General features: G+C 37.6%; 1 protein-coding gene across 3 annotated transcripts in view; it reads right to left on the minus strand.

Annotated features, from left to right (window-relative positions):
• Positions 1-9691: 9691 nt before the first annotated feature.
• The window catches only part of ADGRG7 (adhesion G protein-coupled receptor G7), a 73633-nt gene continuing 60452 nt past the window's right edge, over positions 9692-22872 (minus strand). For all 3 annotated transcript variants that reach the window (XM_077994035.1, XM_001094038.4, XM_077994036.1), the window contains exon 16: positions 9692-10375. In XM_077994035.1, the coding sequence (XP_077850161.1) occupies positions 10118-10375 (258 nt within the window). In that variant the 3' untranslated portion in view covers positions 9692-10117. The remainder of the gene's footprint in view (positions 10376-22872) is intronic.

Genomic DNA, 22872 nt, shown 5'->3' on the forward strand with positions numbered 1-22872 from the left:
AAACAAAGAAGAAGAAGAAAAAAAAAGTAAAAGAAACCTAGTTGCCAGAGTCTAGGAATCATGCATATCAGAGACAAAATCAAACTCTGGGTACTTGGAGACATTCATGTCTCTAATCTAACATTTATGCCAAGGATCCTGCTTTTAGTCCCTCCATATAAATGCATAATTAAACAGCATTCTCAAAAAGGCATTTCAATAGAGACTTACAATAAAAGATGCGAAGTAAAACTACAATGAGATACTGTTTTTCATATATTCATCTGAGAAAAATAAAATAGTTACGTAACACTTTGTAAAAAAAAAAGTATGTGGCATTCATGCTTTGTTGTGGGGACATTAAATAGTTCATATCAATATCTAAAATGCCTTATGACACAACAGTTTCATTTGCAGTGTACCAGAGAAACGCTTGCACATAAGAGCACAGTTATTAATGTTTTGTTTTCAAGTGAAAGACTATAGAGCAATTAAAAGAAATGTACACATGCATACAGTTAGATATCAAAAACATTTTGATAAGTGCAAAAAGCAAGTTTTAGAAAGTTACGTTAGTGTGCAGAAAATAGTTAACATAGTAGCCTGAGACTGCTCTTCTCAGAAAGGCCCACTTGCAAGATTGGCCCTTGGCTGGTGTCTGACAATTGGATTTTAGGAGTCTTCTCATCCCATTATTTGGTAAGAATGATGAACTGTGTCTAAACTGTTTGTACAATGTGATTTATGCAGAATACCTGCTTTCTTGAAGTCTAGAATTTTGGCACATGCCAGGCAGCGGTTGCCTATGTGACCAGGCCCCAATAAAAACCCTGATTAATGAATCTTTCATGAGATTTCCTGGTAGACAATATTTCACACATTGTCACAGTTTGTTGCCAGAGAAATTAAGTGCATCCTGTATGACTCCACTGGAAGAGAACTCCTGGAAGCTTGCTCTAGTTTCCTCTGCACTTCTCCCCATGCAACGTTTTCCTTTGCTGGTTTTGCTTTATATCCCTTCGTAATAAATAATAGCTATGAATGTGAGTCTTTGCTGAATCTAATGAGTGCTTCTAGTGATTCATCAAACCTGGGAGTGGTCTTAGGGACCACTGACACAGTTCCTTATACCATTGATGTAAAAGAAAGTACATAAGACTGTGAGTTGCTATGAGTGTGTAATGTATGTACATATTTCTTAAAATCTGAAAGCTTACACACAAAGCTCATTACAGTGGTTAATTCTGGGGAGAAGAGGAAAAAGACAAGAGGGGCTTGGATTTGGTGGTAATGGTCAAAGGGGACTTTAGCGCTATCTGGAACACTCTAATTTGTTGTTCTTTGTATTTTTTTTTTCTTAAGGAAAATATATTCATTTGTTACTTAGATGAGAAAATATTTTAAGTTAATTTAAGAACAACTTCAGCCTGCAGTTAGATTCACAAAATTTTAGAGATAGCAGGAAATTTAGAGTTCACCTAGTCTTGCCAGTTCCTTTATAGAGACAGAGCCTCAGGTTCTGATGCCTGGGTAAATGGGGTAAATGTCTTGCCACAAGTCACATAACTTATAGCTGAGACCACAACTCCCAGTCCAGAATTCTTCTTTACCCTGCTGTTGCCTATTGAGTACTGGGCTAGAAATATCATTTTCTTTTTTTTTTTTTTTTTATCACAAAGGTCCATAAAGTCTCAGTTGTTATATCATGGCTTCATAGCAGCTTATGTTAAAGTTCAGCAGATTATAAAGGTCGCACTTCCACGTGTACAGAAGCACCAACTTGCAAGGTTGCAAGAAAAATACAGATAAGAATTGAACTATAGTTCTATGAGAAATACTTTGTAAAAGATAGCAGCTTTAGGGCATAACACTCTGCATTGCTTTTTCTTCTTTTTGTTAAAGGGTTAACATATACGGAATTTTTTTAGAAATATGATCAGTGGCCTACAAAAGAAATAAACTACTTTCAGTTTCTGAAATAATTCACAAATTGGACTTCAAAACTTTCATATATTGCTGTTGGGAGCATAAAATGGTGCAAACATTTTAGAAAACTGTTTGGTGGTTACTTATAAAGGTAAGTATACACTTACTCTATGACTCAGCAATTTCACTACATATTTCTTATTTTTTAATTTTTTTTTAGATTCAGAGATGGGGTTTCACCTTCTTGCCCAGGCTAGTCTCAAACTCCTGAGCTCAAGCAATCCTGCCCTCCTAAATTGCTGGAATTACAGGTGTGAACCACCGCACATGGCCAGGTATTTCAAGAGAGAGAGAGAATAAATATATCCACACAAAGACTTGTATAACAATGTTAATAGCGCTTTAATTCACAATAGTCAAAACTTAGAAACAACAAAATGCCCATGAACTGGTGAATGCATAAACAAATTGTGGTATATCCAAACAAATACTACTTAGCAATAAAAAGAAACTAACCACTGATACACACAACAATATAGATGAATCTCAAAAATATCCCGAGTGAGATAACCTAGACTCAGAAGAGGACATACTGTATGATTCGTGTGATATTCTGGAAGAGACAGAACTGTGTGTATCTGATGATGGAAAGCAGATCAGTGCTTGCCTGGGGCTGAGAATAGGGGAAAAGTCATCAAGGAATGTTATGCAGTCATGGAAACATGTTTAATCTTGTCTGGCACAGTGGTTTTACAGGTGTATGAATTTGTTAGAACTCATCTAATTGTGCACTTAAAATGAGTATATTTATTGTATGTAAATGATACATCAATAAAATTAATTTAAAAATGAAAGAGAGCAAACCCTCCACCAAAGCAAACAAGCAAAATGAAAACTAATTTCACCAGTCAAAATTAAGGAACACAAATATAAGACAAAAGACAAAAACAAACAAAAAAAAGGCCTGGCCCGGTGGCTCAAGCCTGTAATCCCAGCACTTTGGGAGGCCAAGGCGGGCGGATCATGAGGTCAGGAGTTCGAGACCATTCTGGCCGACATGGTCAAATCCCGTCTCTACTAAAAATGCAAAAATTATCCAGGCGTGGTGGCGCATGCCTGTAGTCCCAGCTACTGGGGAGGCTGAGCCAGAAGAATCACTTGAACCCGGGAGGCGGAGGTTGCAGTGAGCGAAGATGGTGCCGCTGCACTCCAGGCTGGGCCACAGAGCAAAACTCCATCTCAAACAAACAAACAACAACAACAAACTCCTCACTGATCCACTTTTGATACTAACGTTTCCTTTGGTGCATTAAGTGTGCCTTTATGTGTACATAGTATTGTGTAACTTCAGAGTAACACTGATTATACATAACTTTTCAGTGTATGCACTTAGCAGACTTGCAGGCATGTATGCGAATATACTAAATTTACAAATGAGATATAACAGTCTCATCTTGGTCTCTGTTCATTCAACATAGTTTGCCCTCTGATTTGGTAATATATTCAAATGGACGTTTTCAAAGAAACTTAATGCCAATTTCATGTACTGTTAAAATAATTGTATTTTCGCCAAGAAATTGTGGTTTAATTGTTAAGAGATAGACTTGTAATATTTCTATATGTCCATATTTATGTAATATTTCTATATTTATGTTATATTTCTATATTTATGTTGTAATATTTCTATATTTTTATATATTTCTATATTTATTTATGTTGAGTGTTAAAAAGCTTACAGTCTAATTTGTGGCTGATTCCTAACAAAATTACAAGATTATGATTCTTGGGTATTATTCTCATCCCTGGCCTCATACTTTTTGTTTCTATTCTTATTTTCCCTTACTCCTGACTTCTTAATCAGTTTTTCAGCAACTTTTATATCTTTTTTCAATTACACATTATAATAGGTACATAAGTAAATGAAGTAATGTAGATGTCACATTTGTAACATTACTTTGAACCTCCCCATGGTTTTAAAGTTGTTTCTAATTAATAATTGCTAGTAAAACTTCTCCAAGATTTAGTGTTTTCTTTTTAAGAAAAGGCAGGTGGACACAAAGAGACAGAAAACATTCGAAAGGAAAAAATAACTTTGTCCTGGAACCCCACTCAACTGCTATCTGATGTAAAGAAGGGTTAGAGATGTCATATGTCATACATAAGTCATCTGATGTCACGTGGCATATTTATGCCACTGTTCTACATTTTAGAAGTTTCTGCATAGTTCTTAACATATTTCTTAATCTAACATGAAAAATCATTCTGCCTGGGTAAAGGCATATAAACTCAGAAAATCCTAAATGTTCTATTAATCTTTTGGACATTTCCAATCAAATCCAGAGTAATCATTTCATTATTCTAAAAAGAGAAGAAAACAATAAACTGGAAGAAATATTTCCACCAAATTAATAGCTAAAAGACTAAGATCTATAATAGATAAGAAACACAAATTTCTGAGAAAAAATTACAATAGCTCAATTGAAAATGGGTAAAAAATATAAATAAGAAAATACCGAAATAAACAACTATATTAAAAAAGTTTATGGTCCTCCAAATGTTGATGACATTATACATTCTTGCAATGTTTTCTAAACAATATACCAATATACACTAGGGTCTTAAATTTATCTGGTCAAGAGAATTTGGCACATTTATCTGAGTCAAGATAATTTATCTTAAGGAAATAATGAAAAAGAAAGGAAAAAATATATGCACTAGTTTATTCATCATAGTGTCACTACAATGTTAAATATTAAAATGATATAAACATACAATAATAGGGAAACAACTTAGTAAATTATATTATGCAATCATTAAGAAGACTGCATAACTAGGTAATAAGTGAAAATCAAATCATGTATTGTCATTAGTTATGTAAAATTCTTATGTGTTCAGACAAAGAGCATAGGAATTTTGGAAAAATAGAAAATAGTCAAAGTTAGGGAATTATGGATTTTGCTTTTGTAAAAGATACGCTTTGTGAATATTGCATTTTCTAATCCCAGCAAATTTCAAGTGTATAATACACTGTTATCAACTATAGTCACCATGCTGTACATTATATCTCCAGAACTTATTTATCCTATAACTGAATGTTGTACAATTTGACCAACATCTCCCCTTTCCCCCAACTTCCCAGTCCCAGTCCATTCTACTCTCTGTTACTATGAGTTTGACTTCTTTTTAGATTCTACATGTAAGTGAGACCATGCAGTATATTTCTTTCTGTGTCTGAGTTATTTCACATATCATAATATCCTTCAGGTTAATCATGTTATTACAAATAGCAGTACCTCCTTCTTTTTAGAGGCTGAATAGTACTCCATTGTGTGTGTGTGTGTGTGTGTGTGTGTGTGTGTGTGTGTGTGTGTGTCTGTATCATAATTTTTTTATCCATCCTTCAATGGACACTTATGTTGTTTGTATATCTTAGCTATCATGAATAATACCACAATAAACGTGGGAGCAGAAATCTCTCTCTGAAGTACTGATTTCATTTCCTTTGGATATACACCCAGCAAAGGGATTGTGGGTCATATGGTAGTTCTCTTTGTAATTTTTTGAGGAGCATTCATACTGTTTTCTATAGTGGGTGTACCAATTTCAATCCCACCAACAGTGTAAAGGGATTCCCTTTTCTCCACATCCTAGCTAACACCTGTTGTCTTTTAACATTATTGATCATAGCCATTCTAACAGGTATGAAGGGATATCTTATTGTGGCTTTCATTTGCATTTCCCTGATGGTTAGTGATGTTCAACATCATTTCTTATACTTGTTGGCAACTTATAGGTGTTCTTTGGGAAAATGTCTACTCAGGTTCTTTGCTCATTTTTTAATCAGGTTTTTTGTTTTATTTTGGTTTTGGTTTTTGGTTTTTGGTTTTTTTGTTGTTGTTGTTGTTTTTGGGTTTTTTTTGCTATTGAGTTATATGTGAATATTTTTTAAAGCTGAAATTGTTACAGCAGTTTCCTCTCTCAGTAACCCCCTCCCCGCAACCTCCAGTATGGAATTGTCTTGGACCTCCTCTGAGGAGCCATAGGAACTAAAAGGTTACATTAAGGGGTTTCCACAGAGCCAGAGGGCTCCAGTGTTCGACAGACCAGTAAAATCCAGTTGACATTTCTGTCTCAGGTTTCCCAAACACTTACAAAAAATGCCAAGCTCTTCTGAATGAGACAATGACAAGCTGATAGCAATGAACTTGAGAATGATCTCCCTTTGTTGGTGACAGGGAAGAAAAAAAAAAAAAAGAGGCAACTTTAACTTTAAAATAGGAAAGGTAAGAGAAAAAGCAATCCAAACTCTGACAGTTTAACAGTGAACTCTGAATTGTCACTTAAGACCCAGAAAAGGAAACGCAAAGGTCGGGATGGTTTGTTCCCCAAAGAAACTGCACAAGCCACCACAACCAAAAGCAAAGGCTATTGGTCACAACGATCACACAAAATAAACCAGAAAACACTGAAAGGCACAGCTGCCCATATACAATATCACAGAAACCAGTTCTGCAGTACCTTGAGTCTCTCTTTCCTGCAATATCCTTTTTTTAAAGTAAGTCACCTTTCTGCTCTTCTAATTCCTCTTTTTGCTCCTCAACTTCCAAGGCACCAAATAATTTCTTGGTCTCCCTAATTTCTTGATCTCCCTACCGACCCTATTAAAACCCTGCTCAGACAAGCGAGATGACTGACAAGTTTTAAAGTAGTTCTTTCCCAGGGGGTATTTGTACTTTGTCAGGGAGTGTAGTAGAAGTTCTTTTATGTTTTGATGCCAACATCCCTTCTCTGATGTAAGTTTCCTTTCTCCGGTCCATGATATCCTGTCAACCAAGTCATCTTCCATCCCTCCACTTCACAGTGGGTATGTGACCCAAGCTGGAGCAATATTCCCGGAACACAATGCCTGTGGGTACACGACCCAAGCAAGATATGCCAGTCCTGGGCCTGTTTGCCCTCAGTTCTCTCCTCTCCCTGCACCTGTTGTATTGGGTAATACAGGGGGACTTGGCCCTGGCTCAGCAGGCTGCAGCCAATGGAAGATGCTGATGGGAGGCTGCAGGACAGGAGGAAAGGGGAAGCCAGGATTCTTCTCCGGTTATTTTTTCTGGGTAGAGCAGGCTGTCTCTTTTTGGCTCCAGCTCCCACCATTGGCCCCCCTCCCGATTTCAGCCGCAGGCCCTGGCTATGGAAATTCTTCTTAGTTTATCTCTCTGGCTTAAGAGAGGTTTCTACTTTCTCATTTTGCTAATCTCTACATTTCCTGCCTCATTCTCCAATTTGTCTCTGAGCTTGTTAAACACCGCGAAACCAACTGTCTGCTTTAAAATTTTATTTTAAATACTTAATGTGCTTTCTTTTTTCCTGCTGGAATGATTACTAGAATTAGAGTCATTCCATGAGATTTTACTTGTGGATACTAAGAGAATAAATGTCTCTTCCTGTTAGATCATTAGGCTGTAAGATTAGGGATGCCAATAGCCAATTTCCAGCTACCTAAACCCAATTTTAGAATCACATCAAACACAAGCACACGGAGCCAGGAAACAGAGAGAAAAAGAATATCTGACACATTCTTAGCACTCCCTGTGAAAGGATAGAGTTCCCTTATCCACGTCACAGGGCATGTGACAGGGGTGTGGCTCCCTGGGCTCCGTGCCTCCCAGGCGGAACATGTAGACAGGCAGGTGAAGAGGTCGTGGGGAAAGCATTTGGGACTCAATCCCACGGCACCATCCATGGGTGGGTGTCTGCCACTCCCAGAGCCCAAGTGGTTGTGTGTTACAGTGTGCTCTTTCAGCCTTGCCATCTGCAGACAGCTGGTGTTAATCAGTTCAATAAGCCCCTCTGCCTTATCGCCAGGGCAGAGGGCCAGTGTGATAGCTTTCTGTATCCTGAGTTCTTGCCTAGTAGACCGGCAAAATCGAATCACACATGGGCTTGAAGGATGAGTGCGAGGTTTCACTGAGTGGTGGAGGTGGCTCTCAGTGAGGTGGATGGGGAGCTGGAAGAGGGGAATGGAGTGGGAAGGTGATCTTCCCCTGGAGTCTGGCTGTCCTTGGCCAACGTTCAGAAGCCCTTCCCTCCTTCTCTGCCACACCACCCCACCATTCTCCACCGCTCTGTTCCTCTGCTCCTCTCAATGTTCAGCTGCTTATGTGTGTGTCGCTAAGGTCTCAGGTTTATATGGGCACAGGATGGAGGTCATGTGGGCCAGAGTGACCTTGGAAAATGCAACATTTGGGCATGAAAACAGGAGTGCCTGTTCTCACTTAGGTCCATGGGAACAGGCCCAAGGGTGGAGCCCTCACCAGGGACCCTGCCCTTCTCTACCCAGCACTTCCCTGCCCCCTCCCACATCACTTGTTCTAAATAGACCTAAAGTTAGCATTATCATATATTTTGTAACTCAAACCATGACACTTGAAGGTAAAAGGGCTGCTAGTCATGCTTAACTCAGAAAAACAGGCACAAATTGGGACTTGCCCAGGCAAACTAAAACATACAGTAATCCTACCAACTCGGTCCTTGGACTCTACATTAACCGATCCATTAAATTACCTTTCACCTTTAACCTAATTTGAGTTGGGTTTCTATCATTAAACTGAAAATTGCTGACCAGTGCACGAGACAATGATTTAAATCAAAGGAATTATTTCCTAGTGGTAGCATTCATTTCAGGGTAGACAGAGGAATATCCATGTCCACCTGAATTAGTCACAACAATTGCATGTGGAGCTTGCACATTTATAGCCCAGTATTTCAGCAACATTTTATGGAATTTTAGTTACTATGCCCCAAAAGCGCTTAAAAAAAGTGCAAAAAAAACAACTGTAATTACAAAGGGAAACACGTACACTTACCCTCAGGCTAAATATGGCTCTTTGGTGATTTTTTTTTTTTTAACATTTAAAGTGGCCTTTACTTGAGGTTTATTTTCATCTGAATACAAATTTTGAGTCAACCACATCTTATCATTTTCCCTGTGCCCTGCTACTATTTAGGTGCAGCCCTATGATGCCACTAAGAACACTGGCTTTTGAGGTCTGCTTTTATTCTTTATTCTCTTCCCTTTACTTTTTTCTGTTCTCCTGTAAATATAGGCTCTTGTTGGCTTGCCCAGGAACCCAACAGTCTTTTACAACTATTTCTCTAAAAAACACACATTCTTTGGGGAGTGCCAAGCCCACATGACATTTGTTAATCTCTGAATTCCGTGCACTGACAGCAGTTGTCTCACTTATGGCAAAACAGAAAACAGCAATTTAAAGACTATATATCCTAAGTCCAGTGGGAATGCTCCCCACCCAAATGGAGGCCATTTTTTTATGAGGAAGCCATTCGTAATTCAAGTGTTTGACTTTCCATGAGAAGTTAAATCTTTTAAAAGCCATAAACAATGATTATGACTAAGTTCTCATTTTGGGGGTCTCAGTGTTACTTCCATGAAAGGGCAGATATATTAAGAACTGGAAGGAAGGAGAATGGCGTGAACCCGGGAGGCGGAGCTTACAGTGAGCTGAGATCTGACCACTGCACTGCAGCCTGGGCGACAGAGGGAGACTCCGTCTCAAAAAAAAAAAAAAAAAAAAAAAAAAAAAGAACTGGAAGGAAATATCCATTTACTAACAAACTAACCTGTCTCGCTGCCCATTTCTTACAGAGCCAATTACCCTGGTCACAAAACATAATTTTTTTTTTAACAGAAAAATATATCCCTTTCCAAAGGTTGAATTGGTGCCAAATTCTTCATTGGAAATAAAAGTACAAGCACATACAACTGTAAAATATTTAGAGGTCAAAAGTTTAATACATACAAGCAAATCCCCAAACACTGTTCATCAGGAATAATTTTGTTCTGGAAGGTGAATTTTTCTCTTTGTGTCCTTTTTAGTAACTTGTAAAAGAATTTGTTATAAGTTCTACATTTTTGTCAAAGTGTGTCACAAAGATTTAACGATATAAGGAACAATGGTACTCTTGTATGTTTTGTGAAATTCTTCACCTCATTCAAGTACAAATCTATTGAAAAATAGAAAAACTACCAAGTCCATTATCCTGAATAATAATAAACAACAGGTTTTATCTAATTCTTAATCCTAAGCAAAATACATTGAGGAAGACTTTCTGAGATGACTGGGAAATAAAGGAGAGAAACAGATAAAACTCAAACGAATTGATTAAAAAGACCACAACAGGTAAGTTTTACCGTCTAGATGCTTTGCTTTGCTTTGTCACTTTCAGAGAGTGTGATGTCCTCAGTACTCGGAGAGGTTTCCAGTAGCCTAAAGTGTTCATGTAGGGTTGGCAATGACCTGAGGAAGTTATACATCCTTATACGCAGCCTCAGCCGAGTCACTGAAGACAATGACTTCTTTCCCCCAATAGACGATAGCAACGTCAACACTTTGGAAGCTTCAGTCTGGAAGATTTTTGTTCTAACAGTGTGCAGGAAAAAAATTTGCAATCCCTGCAGATAGAACAACAGTTCAACAACCCAACGGTAAGTGCTGAGACACAGTGTCAAGGAAGACATTTTATTTCACTCTGCTACCCATTCTTCTCATCTGCATGGCACTTCCCCAACTTGAATTTGCCAGTCTGCAGCTGCCATGCACTTTTTAATCTAACAGGCTTGAGGCAAAGTTTTTCCCATATACAAAGATCTACATGGAATAGTACAACAGCAGACGTAGGAGATCTGTGTTCAGGTCCTGGGTTGCCACTAGCTGGCTGTGTAAATGTGCTTATTTCCTAATCCTGATAATCTTCAACTTTCTGAAGGAAGAAGATTAACTATGAAATACCTAATTCTTCTTCCAGTTCTAACATTCTGTGATTCCATATTTCTTTGAGTTTTAGTAACATAACTAGAAATTTGTGCACTTAAGGGCAAAAAAATGTAAAGCCCTTCTAGTCACTGCTTTTCTGTACTTTACATATGAAGACCAGATATACATGAGAAATTGAGCCACAAAACACTGAATATTTTCTACATGTTTCCAGTAAAAACTACCATTTATTGAAGTCATATTAGTATCAGACCCTTGCTTTTCACTTAATCCTCCCCATTTGATCATTCTCATGTAATCCTCACATCAACCCAATACAACAAGCCTTATCATCCACATGTTTCAGATAAGGAAACTAAAGTTCAGATAAACTAAGTAGTTTGTCCAAGATCACCCAACCAGTACTCAGTGAAGTCTGGAATTGAATTCTTACATGTTTGGCTCCAAAACCCCTCCTCTATCCAATATACAGTGCTACCTACACTGTTGCCTGTAACTGTAATAGAAAGTGACTGCAAAGTGTATCATAGTTTTTAAGATGCCTCTGTTAATTCTTTATTAATATCCTTTGTGGAAATGACAGATTAAATAGCATCTGTAGTTAAGTTGATAATATTGTGTCAATGTCAGTTTCTTGATTTTGACAGTATACCATGGCCATATAAGATACTATCATTTGGGAAAGCTGGACAAAGAATATGTGGGAGCTGTACTATTTGTCCAAAATTTTTTATTAAATCATTTCAAAATGAAAAGTTATTTTTAAAAATAAATATCCATGGATGTCTCCCACATTGGCATCTATAGGGCCCCAACCCTTTTAAGAGTTTATTTTTGGAATCGTATTCTGTCAGTACTGTTATTGGAGACTTCTGGTACTATGGAAAGACCCTGATAGCTTGACTAAAATATCAGTAAGTGTTGGCAAGAGTCTCTGGCCAAAAGTAGAAAAAATAGCTTCCTTATTACTCAACAGGTGGTATCTAATACATCAGAAGAAAGGCCCTTATGAGAGTGTGTGCTTGGAGACACAGGTTTCAGAAGGGCAGGAGTAGTCATTGGCCATCCTGATTGTTCAAGGGAGAGAAATTTATTTGGGGCACATGAGAAATCCAGTCTCTAGAAAACCATCTTTTTTTGTGGCATACACTATTTCATCTGATTTTTCCAGAATTTAAATTCTAAGGTAAAACTAAGATTCAATCAAATTTCTGTTGGTACAATAATTAGGAAAAGATCTTAGACCATGGATAATTCATAAAAACACCATCCTGTTGGACCTGTTTGGGTGGACTCCCAATATTTCCGTGCTTCCTAAAATCCCAAAAATACTATTTGAAAAGAAAAAATGTGTAGGTCAGACTGATTACCACTAACACAAAGATCAAATTGTGCCTTCTAAGTAATATCTGTAGCAAATAGTAAATGTTTATTTATTAGAATTATAGCATTCTAAATCTAGAAGTTTTATGTGTGAACAAATCTAGTTATTCCTACACTTCAATGTACATAGAAATCACCTGAGGTCCTTGTTTAAAATGAAGAGTCCCAGCTCCTATGCCTGTAGATTCTGATTGAGTAGATAAGTGGTGAGGCCCAGGAATCAGCATTTTAACATACTATGTAAGTTCTGATGTAAGTAATATTCAAATCCATTTCACAAAACACTGTGTTGATTTTAACACACATATTGCCCCCCTACCCTATTTTGTATTTTGCATAGCTTACCTACAGAGGTTATGTGATTTTCCTGTAATCATAGGAATCAATGGTAAAGCTGGATAACAGCCTAAGTTTCCTGACTTTTAGCTCCATGTCCTTGCCACATTGTCACACTCTATTTTACCATGTATAATTTTTATCATTTTACCATTAACAATTTTTACCATTTTACCATTAACATTTTGTTACAGACCTCTCTTTTATAATGTCCCCTTCCTATGCATGGAGAAGAGAATATCCTTGAGTATGCCTTCATTCAGATTCCTTCCTAAATTCCTGCTCACTCTGGGCAACAAGCCCATGAATCAATTGGCAATGTCAGACTAGGCTTACCCTATTTATCGACCTTCTAGGAGTTTCCATTAGATATTGACAATCGTAAAGAACTGAGTTATATCCATGTATATTTAGTAGCAGGCACCCCTCCATTATCTAAGAGAATTAATCCTAAAAGGCGCTGGAGAGAGCTACCTGGGATAAAGGATGAGGTTCTTAGAGGCATTAAATATGGTGGTAGCAATTCAAAAAGCCAGGCAGCTCCCCAACTGCATTATATAGTCTGATCAAATGCCTTTCTAACAATTTCCATTTTATATCAAAGACTGTCCTCCTCAATGACATTTTACCATAGCCAGAAACAGCCAACATGACACCAGGTTCACACCGTAGTTACCGTTCTTAGCAACTTAATGGGATAGTTATCAAAACTGCAGTTTCTTCAAGAAATACAGAATAGCTCATCCTGATATTCAATAAAGATGTTATCTACTGTGAAAGATATGCACAAGCAAGTTCCTTGCACTCAGAGAACTGATATTCTAGTTGTGGAGATGAGAAGAGTATACATAAAAAGTTAATTTTATACGGTAAAAAGCAGAGGGGACAAAAACATTTATAAAACAATATTTTTATTTGATAATGAGTCATATTTCTTCATTTAGTTGATAGTTAATAAAGCTAGAATGAGCACCACAAAGAAATAAAGCCCATCAATAAATAATCTGTGTGGATTGTATCAATGTCACTTTGATAATGTATTAAAGTTACGTAAGGTGTGATCATTGGAAAAATTGAGTAAAGGGTACAGGGGAATTCTCCATACTATTTGCAACTTCTTATGGGTCTAAAATTATTTCAAAATAATTTATTTTTAAAAAGAGATGACATAAAAATGGGGGAAAATATAAGAATTTTGTTTCCTTCTCAGGCTTTATTTTCACAACATAAAATTTCCACGCGTCTATAGAGTGTCAATGAATAAAGGTGATTGCCAAGAATTAAATGCCAAGCTAATTCATAGTTTATGTGTCATGGTATCTAAAGAAAAATTATCAACTGGAAAAGTCCTCATTAATGTTTACCAACTAACCACTAAATAGTTACTCAAAAATCACTACCATTAATGAGAGACTTCTTAAAGTAAGAAGGTCAAAATAACAGGACATTCCAATATAAAAGGACTGGCAAAACATTAAAAACATTTAAACATAGAGTTAAGTATAAGAAAATACAGTTAATATAATTATCAAACATAATCTAAGTATTATAAATATTTCTTAAAAGACAATAATGTAGACAGTATAACTTAACTACAACATGATAAATTTTAAATTGTACCAACAAAACTGCAAGAAGCAGTTAAACTGTGTTAATATTATTACCTGAAAAAGAGAGAAATCAGTATCTATTGTTTTACTCTGGAAATTGAAATTTGTATCTTATAAGTTGTAGTAATATTTAATAAACAAAGATTATAATTAGTAGAATTTAAAATAGAATGAAAATACTCCAAATAGAGGAAGTTATACTAAAAAACATAATTTATATAACACAATATATAAAACTAAGGAGGCAGTGATACATGTACAGGGAAAAAATACTAAGATAACACAATAAAAACAAACATTAGTTTTAATAGCTAGTATTTAACTAAATAGCCAAACGTTTAACATTTTTAATAAAATGGCAAACCTGGTCAGGCACAGGGGCTCAGGCCTATAATCCCAACACTTTGGGAAGCTGAGGCAGGATGACCACTTGAGCCCAGAAGTTCAAGAACAGCCTGGACAACATAGTGAAACCCTATCTCTGTAAAAAAATTGAAAAAAAAAAAAATCAGGCAGGCATGGAGCCACGTGCCTGTAGTCACAGTTACTTGGGAGGTTGAGGTGGGAGGATCACTTGAGTCCAGGAGACTGAGGCTGCAGTAAGCTGGGATTGTGTCACTGCATTCCAGCCTGGGTGACAGAGCAAGACCCTGTCTCGATACATAAATAAATAGATAAAATGGAAAAACTATGAGAAAATTATCAAAAACAAACAAATCTAAATATGCAGGATCTAAAAAGTGATAAGTTAAAAACAAAGTGATGAGAAAACTTAAAAATAAGGGAACTAGCATAAATAAATTAGATAAAATGAAATAAAAACAAACTAGAATTTGCTACATTGCTATACGGAAAATCAGATTTCAAGATAAACTGGGACTGAGAGACTTTTTATACTGCTGAAACGTATAATGCTCCATAGATATATAAAATACCATATCCATGAATTAACAGGAACGTGATAATACAGCATTGAATTGTATAAAGACAAATTGCTAAAACAGTCAGAAGAAAAATTAATAGACAAATAGAATAAAAGGAAGTTTTACACACCTCTTTCAGTCTCTGATGAACAAGTTAAAGGTAAATGAGGTTTTATTACAAAATAATTTGAGAACTGAAGATAACAAGCACCTTTAAAAAGTATTGTTAGTGTTACGGGATCCTTGGGGTGTTGTTTCACCAGACAGAAATATATGTGGCCAGTGGCACCTTTGCCAAAGTTTAGCTCTGGTCCACTGGGCTCATTCCTCCCACTCGGCCTGGCAGGCTGTGCTTGGCTTAGCTACCGGCCTGGATCCCACACCTGCCAAGTATGAGCCATGTGTGGAGCGGCAAGGGGTGTGTGAGCGAGCATGGGGTCCGGCCACTGTGCACAGCCAGGCAGGCCAGCCGCGGTGGGGCAGGCAGCTCCAGGCACTGGCACAAGCGCCAGCTACCTGCGAGGCTGCAGCTGGACCAGGCTTACCATAAGCAGCTTGCATGGCTAACACCAGGGAAGCCGGTGACACTCAGAAGCTTGGAGACACCAGGAACCTCAGAGCCCTAAAGAGGGTGTCACAAACCTGGCTCAGGGAGCTCCTAGGTCTGGGCTCCCCGAAGGGCCACAGCTCTTCTCTCCTCCCTCCCCTCCTTGTTGCCCACAATGTGGAGAGCAAAGGGCATGTTTCAGCCCTGCCCTGTTTGTGTTACAGCTCTTTTAGCCCTGCCGTTCTGGTGGGTTTCTAGTTCTTGTCCTGCATCCGGAATGAGGTATGCAGACAAGTGGAGGGTGAGCAGGACGAAAGGGAGCTTTATTGAGTGATGGAACAGCTCAGAGGACACGCGCAACCGCAGTGGGTAGCTCCTCTCCTTAGCCAGGGTGTTCCGATGAGTGCTCAGCTCTTAGCAGAGAGGGTCGCTCTTCACTACAGCTGGTCATCAGGCCCTCCCCGGCTTTAAGGTGGGGCTTCACCACGGACCCGCCCCCTTCCGCCCAAGAGCCGGTCTGCCTCCTGCCTCTATTCATGGAAGTCAGGCAGGGGGGTCTTCCCGGACCCCCGAGAATGCAAAGATGCCTCGGTCAGCAGCTGCGACAAGGCAGCTGCAGCTGCACCCAGGGAGCTCCCACCCTGCCAACTGAGAAGACGTGGGGCTCCCGCTTGTCCCCGATTCCCGCTGGCTCAGTGGAGTGTGTAGCCCTGGCAGCCCCTCCTCACAGCCTGGAGTGGGAGCTTCAGGTCCTTGCTGGGCCCGGGCCAGCGACCGGGACAGGGGTGACGTCACTGCAAGTTCTTCTTGCGGCCCCAGCAGTCAGGGACTGCCTGGGGCTCCCCCTTGCCTGGCTCATGGCCCTGCCTGGAGGGCACCTCCGGGAGCAGATCTTGGGCCCTGGACCTGGCCATTGGAAACGTCAGGCTCATCGGTCACCTTGATGTGGAGCACATCTTGAGGACGCAGCCTCGGGTGACCAGGAACACGGACTGTTCCCGAGGCGCAGGAACTTGGCACCGTCGGCGGGTTGGGCGCGGTGGCCACGTTGCTCGCTGGGTCCTCGAAGTGGGCACTGCTCCCGCTTCCCACCCCAGTCCGCTGAAGCGTGACCCCAGCTCTACATCTCGGGCCTGGCCCCCACGTTCCATGTGCAAGTGTGGCACCGCCCCAGGCCCAGTTCCACCCGGGGCCCCTCTCTGCTTGCTCTTCCTTGCCTGCCCGACTGCACTGCTCCACTGGTGGGCGGCTGGGCCCGGCCCCATCACGGCAGCTCCCAGGGGCGGGTTCCCAGGGCGGTGGACTCTGGGGGCGCTCCCTGGGGCAGGCTCTGGGGACTGCCTGCCTCAGCATCTGCACTTGAGGACCCATAGCCTGCGCCTGTACTCTACTGCAGCCGGAGTCATGGCAGCGGCCACTTCAGATAGTCTGCCACTGGCATCACTAGGAAGTAATCTCAATAAATATCAAAACTGAAAATTCTCAAAAAGTTCTAACAATCATGTGGATTCCTTGAATTATTCCCTTGCCTTTAGGGTTCATGGTCTGGAGTTTCAGGAGTGAGCTTTCAGAAGGGGCTCCTTTCCTTGCCCTGTGCAGGCAGTTCAGTGGTGATGTTTGTTCATACAGATGATCCTGGTAGGGTGTGAGTACTTTAAGGGAGAAGTGTCATTCCACTGAAGTTTAATGAATTCTGCCAGCTTAGAGAAGACACGTTTCCGTACTACAGAGAGTAAAGGCCGTTTAGTAATTTCATTGCTCTTCCATCACAGTAAAGAGCAATGTTCACTGTGGGAGGAGGCATAGGCTAACAAGTGTAAAGAGAAATTCTGATTTCAAGATGTCTTTCAACATCCAGTGCCGTGACTCACGCCTGTAATCCCAACACTTTCAGGGACTGAGGCAGGTGGATCACTTGAGGTCAGGAGTTCGAGACCAGCCTGGCCAACATGGTGAAACCCTGTCTGTATTGAAAATACAAAAATTAGCCAGGTGTGCTGGCACACGCCTGTAATCCCAGGTACTCAGGAGACTGAGGTATGAGAATTGCTTGAACCCAGGAGGCAGAGGTTGCAGTGAGCTGAGATCATGCCACTTCACTCCAGTCTGGGTGACAGAGTGAGACCATGTCTCAAAAAAAAAAAAAAAAAAAGAAAGAAAGAAATAAAAGATGCCATTCAATAATGCATCTTTGTTTTATTTAAAAGTCTTGACATTTCTTCACACATAATACATAACTATAAAGTTTAAAAAAAAAAACAACTCTCCAAAGTCAAACAAATTTATTTTTATCCACTATTTTGGTTTATCTTCATCACTATTTTCATGATGATAAAATCAGGAGGTGGCCAAAATCCAGATGTTTACCTTTGCAGAATTATTTCCAAAGGAAAAATATATAACTTTTTTCAGAATTTTAAAACAAAGTGTGAATTTAATTTTTTGAAGGTTTCTGGTTAAGTATGTCCTTGAGATAAGACTCAAGGAATAAAAGTATCTTCAGTCCAATGTAAAATTATGCCACAAAACACTTCATGAAATTCAGATTTTCAGAAAGGAATGAAGAATACTAGAAATCATAGATATATGACTGAATATAAAAATTCTTTTCTCTTAATTTCCTTAAAATACATGTCTAAAGCAAAAATAAGAACATTGCATAGTAGGGTTTGTAATGTATGCAGATGTAATACATAAAGGTATAATATGAGAGAAGGGAGATGGCAAGGGGACTTATATTGTTATAAGATTCTTAGCTATTACTGGAAAGTAGTAAAATATTAGCTCTAAGTTGACAATGAAAAGTTAAGGATGTATAATGTATCCCTAAATTGACCACAAAAATGCAAAGAAGTATTGCTTAATAACTGAAATATAAGTTAAAATTAGAATCCTAATAACATTAAATATATCCAAAAGTAGGCAAAAAAGGAGAAACAGGAATAAAAAATAGAATGACCACAGAAAACAAATAGGAAAATGATAGACACAAATTAACCTATATCAAAAAATACATTAGATCTAAATGGGCTAAACACTCAATTAAAAGAGATTGCCAGGATGGATAAAAAGGTAAGACTTGTATTTGCTGTCTACATGATACACACTTAAAATATAAAGGCACAAATAGATTGAGAGTAAATGGATGAAAACATATATATCATGCAACCAATGTGCATAAAGTTGGATATCAGATAAAGTAGATTTTATGACAAAAAGTATTATTGGAGGTAAAGAAACCTTTTTATCTAAATTATAAAATTATCAACTCATCCAGAAGATATAACAATAATAAACGTGTATGCATCTAATAGTAGAACCTCAAAATATGTGATGCAAAAATGGACAGAATTAAGGAAATACACAAATTTACAATCATAGATGGAGATTTTAATACCCCTTTTTTGGCAATTGAGAGAATCAGACAAAAATATTGGTAAGGATAGAACATTTGTGCACCATTAACAATCACTTTGACACAACCTTTTTTAGAATACTTTATCTAACAACTTCAGAATACACATTTTCTTCCAGAGTAAATGTTTTATTCACCAAAGTAGACCAAATGTTGGGCCATAAAACCAGACTAAATAAATTTAAAAGAATTGAAAGAAAACCTTCAGCCAATCCCACAGAAGTCTAACCTTCAGCAACAACTGTAACACTGTCTACATCAATCATGGTGAGGAGCTGCCATGAACACCTTGCATAGGAGAAAAGAAAAGAATATGTGTCCCAATCCAGCTACTTGACAAAAAAACTCTCCTACTCTAAGAAGAGGGACTAAAGTGGTCCAACCCTATTGTTACTATATACCTAAGCATCTAGAGCATCCAGGAAAACATGGCCTCACCAAAAGTAAGTAAATAGATAAAAAAGAAGGCACCAGTGACCAATCCCAGAGGGACAGAGATATGTGACCTTTCAGACAGGGAATTCAAAATAGCTATTTTGAGGAAGCACAACAAAAATTCAAGATAACATAGAGACAAAATTCAGAATCCTATCAAATAAATTTAACAAAGAGATTGAAATAACTAAAAAGAATTAAGCAGAAATTCTGGAGCTGAAAAATGCAACTGACATATACTGAAGAAAGCATCAGAGTCTCTTAACAGCAGAATTAATCAAGCAAAAGAAAGAATGAGTGAGCTTGAAGACAGGCTATTTGAAAATACACAGTCAGAGGAGACAGAAGAAAAAGGAATAAAAATTAATGATGCATGCCCACGAGATCTAGAAAATAGCCCCTAAAGGAAAAGTCTAAGAGCTATTAGCCCAAAAGGGAGGTACAGAAAGAGGTTAGTGTAGAAAGTTTATTCAAAGAAATAATAACAGAGAACTTCCCAAACCTAGAGAAAGCTATCAATACTCAAGTACAAGAAGATTACAGAACACCATTCAGATTAGACCCCAATAATACAACTTGAAGATATAATAACAAAATTCCCAAAGACCAACGATAAAGAAAGGATCCTAAAAGCAGCAAGAGAAAATAAACAAATAATATACAAAGGAGCTTCAATTTGTTTGGCAGCAGCCTTCCCAGTGGAAACCTTATACCCTAAGAGAGAGTGACATGACATATTTAAAGTGATGAAGGAAAAAAACTTCTGGCTTAAAATAGCACATCTGGTGAAAATATCCTTTAAGCATGAAGGAGAAATAGAGATTTTCCCAGACAAACAAAACCTGAGGGATTTCATCAACACCAGACCTGTCCTACAAGAAATGTTAAAAGGAGCTCTTCAATCTGAAAGAAAATGAGCAACAAGAAATTATCTTAAAGTACAAAACTCACGGGTATTAGTAAGTACACAGAAAAAATAGAATATTGTAACACTATGATGTGGTGTACAAACTACTTATATCTTGAGCAGAAAGACTAAAAGATGAACATATCAAAATAATAACTATAGCAACTTCTCAAGACAGTATAATAAGATATAAATAGAAAAAACAAAAAGTTATAGAGGTTTTATTGTTTTTTTCTTTGCTTGTTTGTTAGTTTATGCAATCAGTGTTGTCATCAGCTCAAAATAATGGGTTATAAAATATTATTTGCAAGACTTGTGGCAACCTCAAATCAAAAAACATACAATAGATACACAAAAAATAAAAAGCAAAGAGTTAAAACATGTCACCAAAGAAAATCATCTTCACTAAAAGGAAGACACAAAAGAAGGAAGAGGAGAGCAGAAAACAAGAAACAAAATGGCAGAGTAAGTCATTACGTATCAATAATAACACAATAACACAACTGAACTAAATTCCGCAATCAAAAGAGTGGCTGAATGAAGGAAAAAACAAGACCCAATGATATGTTGCCTACAAGAAACAAACCACCTATAAAGACACACATAGACTGAAAATAAACAGGTGAAGAAAGATACTCCACAGAAACCAAAAAAGAGCAGAAATAGCTATACTTAGAAAAAATAGATTTCAAGACAAAAACTGTAAAAAGAAAGAAAAAAGTTCAGTATACAATGATTAAAAAGGTCAATTCAGCAAGAGGATATAACAATTGTAAATATATATATGCCAAATATATATATAAATACATAAATATATATGTGTATATACATATATGTGTATATACACAGATATAAATATATACATATATGTATATATGCACATATATAAATACATATATAAATACATACATATATATGTCCGATACATATATATAAATAAAATATTATTAGAGCTAATGAGAGATATATGCCCTAATACAACAATAGCTAGAGATTTCAACACCCTATTTTCAGCATTGGATGATCTTCCAGACAGAAAATCAACAAAGAAATATCAGAATTACTCTGCACTATAGACTAAATGGGCCTAATAGTAATTATAGAACATTTCATCCAATGGCTGCAGAATACACAGCCTTCTCCTCAGCATGTGGATCATTCTCAAAGATAGACCATATGTTAAAACATAAAACAAATATTTAAAAATTCAAAAAAATGAAATTATATCAAGTATCTTCTCTGACCACAACACAGTAAAACTAGAAATCAATAACGAGAGGTATTTTGGAAACTATACAAACACATAGAAACTCAATGATATGCTCCTCAATTACCAATGAGTCAAGAAAGAAATTAAAAGGAAAGTTGAAAAATGTCTTGAAACAAATAAAAATGGAAGCACAACATACCAAGACTTATGGGACACAGTGAAAGCAGTACTAAGAGGAAAGTTTATTGTAATAAGTGCCCACATTTAAAAAAAACAGAAAAGCTTCAAATAAACAACCTAATGATGCATCTTAAGGAGCTAGAACAGCAAGAGCAAATCAAAACCAAAATTAGTAGAAGAAAATGAATAATAAAGAGCACAGTAGAAATAAGTGAAATTGAAATGAAGAAAATGAAAGATTGATGAAACAAAAAGTTATTTTAAAAGATAAAAAAAATTGACATTTAGTCAGACTAACTAAGAAAAAAGGGGAGAAGACCCAAACAAATAAGATCAGAGATGAAAAAGGAGACATAACAACTGATACCACAGAAATTTAAAGGATCATTAGTGCCTACTACGAGCAACTTATGCCAATAAATTAGAAAACCTAAAAGAAATGGACAAATTTCTACACACGAACAACCTACCAAGATTGAATCATGAAGAAATACAAAATCTGAACAGACCAGTAACAAGTAATGAGATTGAAGCTGTAATAAAAAGTTTCCTAGCAAAGAAAAGCCCAGGAACTGTGGCTTCACTGCCGAATTTTACCAAACATTTAAAGAAGAACTAACACCAATCCAACTCAAACTACTCCAAAAAATAGAGGCAGAAGGAATACTTTTAAACTCATTCCATGAGGCCAGTATTACCCTGGTGCCAAAACCAGAAAAAGGCACATCAGAAAAAAGAAAGAAAGAAACTATAGGCCAATATATCTGATGAACATTGATGCAAAAATCCTCAACAAAATTCTAAAAAACCGAATTCAGCAGCACACTAAAAAGGTCACTCATCATGACAAAGTGAGATTTATCCCAGAAATGCAAGGATGGCCTACATATGCAAATCAATCAATGTGATACACCATATTAACAAAATGAAGGACAACACCCACACAATCATTTCAATTGATGCTAAAAAATATTTTTTATAAAATTCAACATCTGTTCATGGTAAAAACTCTTAAAAACTGGGGATAGAAAGAACATACTTCAACTCAATAAAAGCTGTATATGACAGACTCATAGCTAGTATCATGCTGAATGGGGAAAAACTGAAAGCCTTTCCTCTAAGATCTGGAACACAACAAGGATACCCACTTTCACCACTGTTATTCAACAGTACTGGAAGTCCTAGCCAGAGCAATTAGATAAGAGAAAGCAATAAAAAAAACTAAATTG

Source organism: Macaca mulatta, chromosome 2 (assembly GCF_049350105.2).
Source record: "Macaca mulatta isolate MMU2019108-1 chromosome 2, T2T-MMU8v2.0, whole genome shotgun sequence".
NCBI lineage: Eukaryota > Metazoa > Chordata > Mammalia > Primates > Cercopithecidae > Macaca > Macaca mulatta.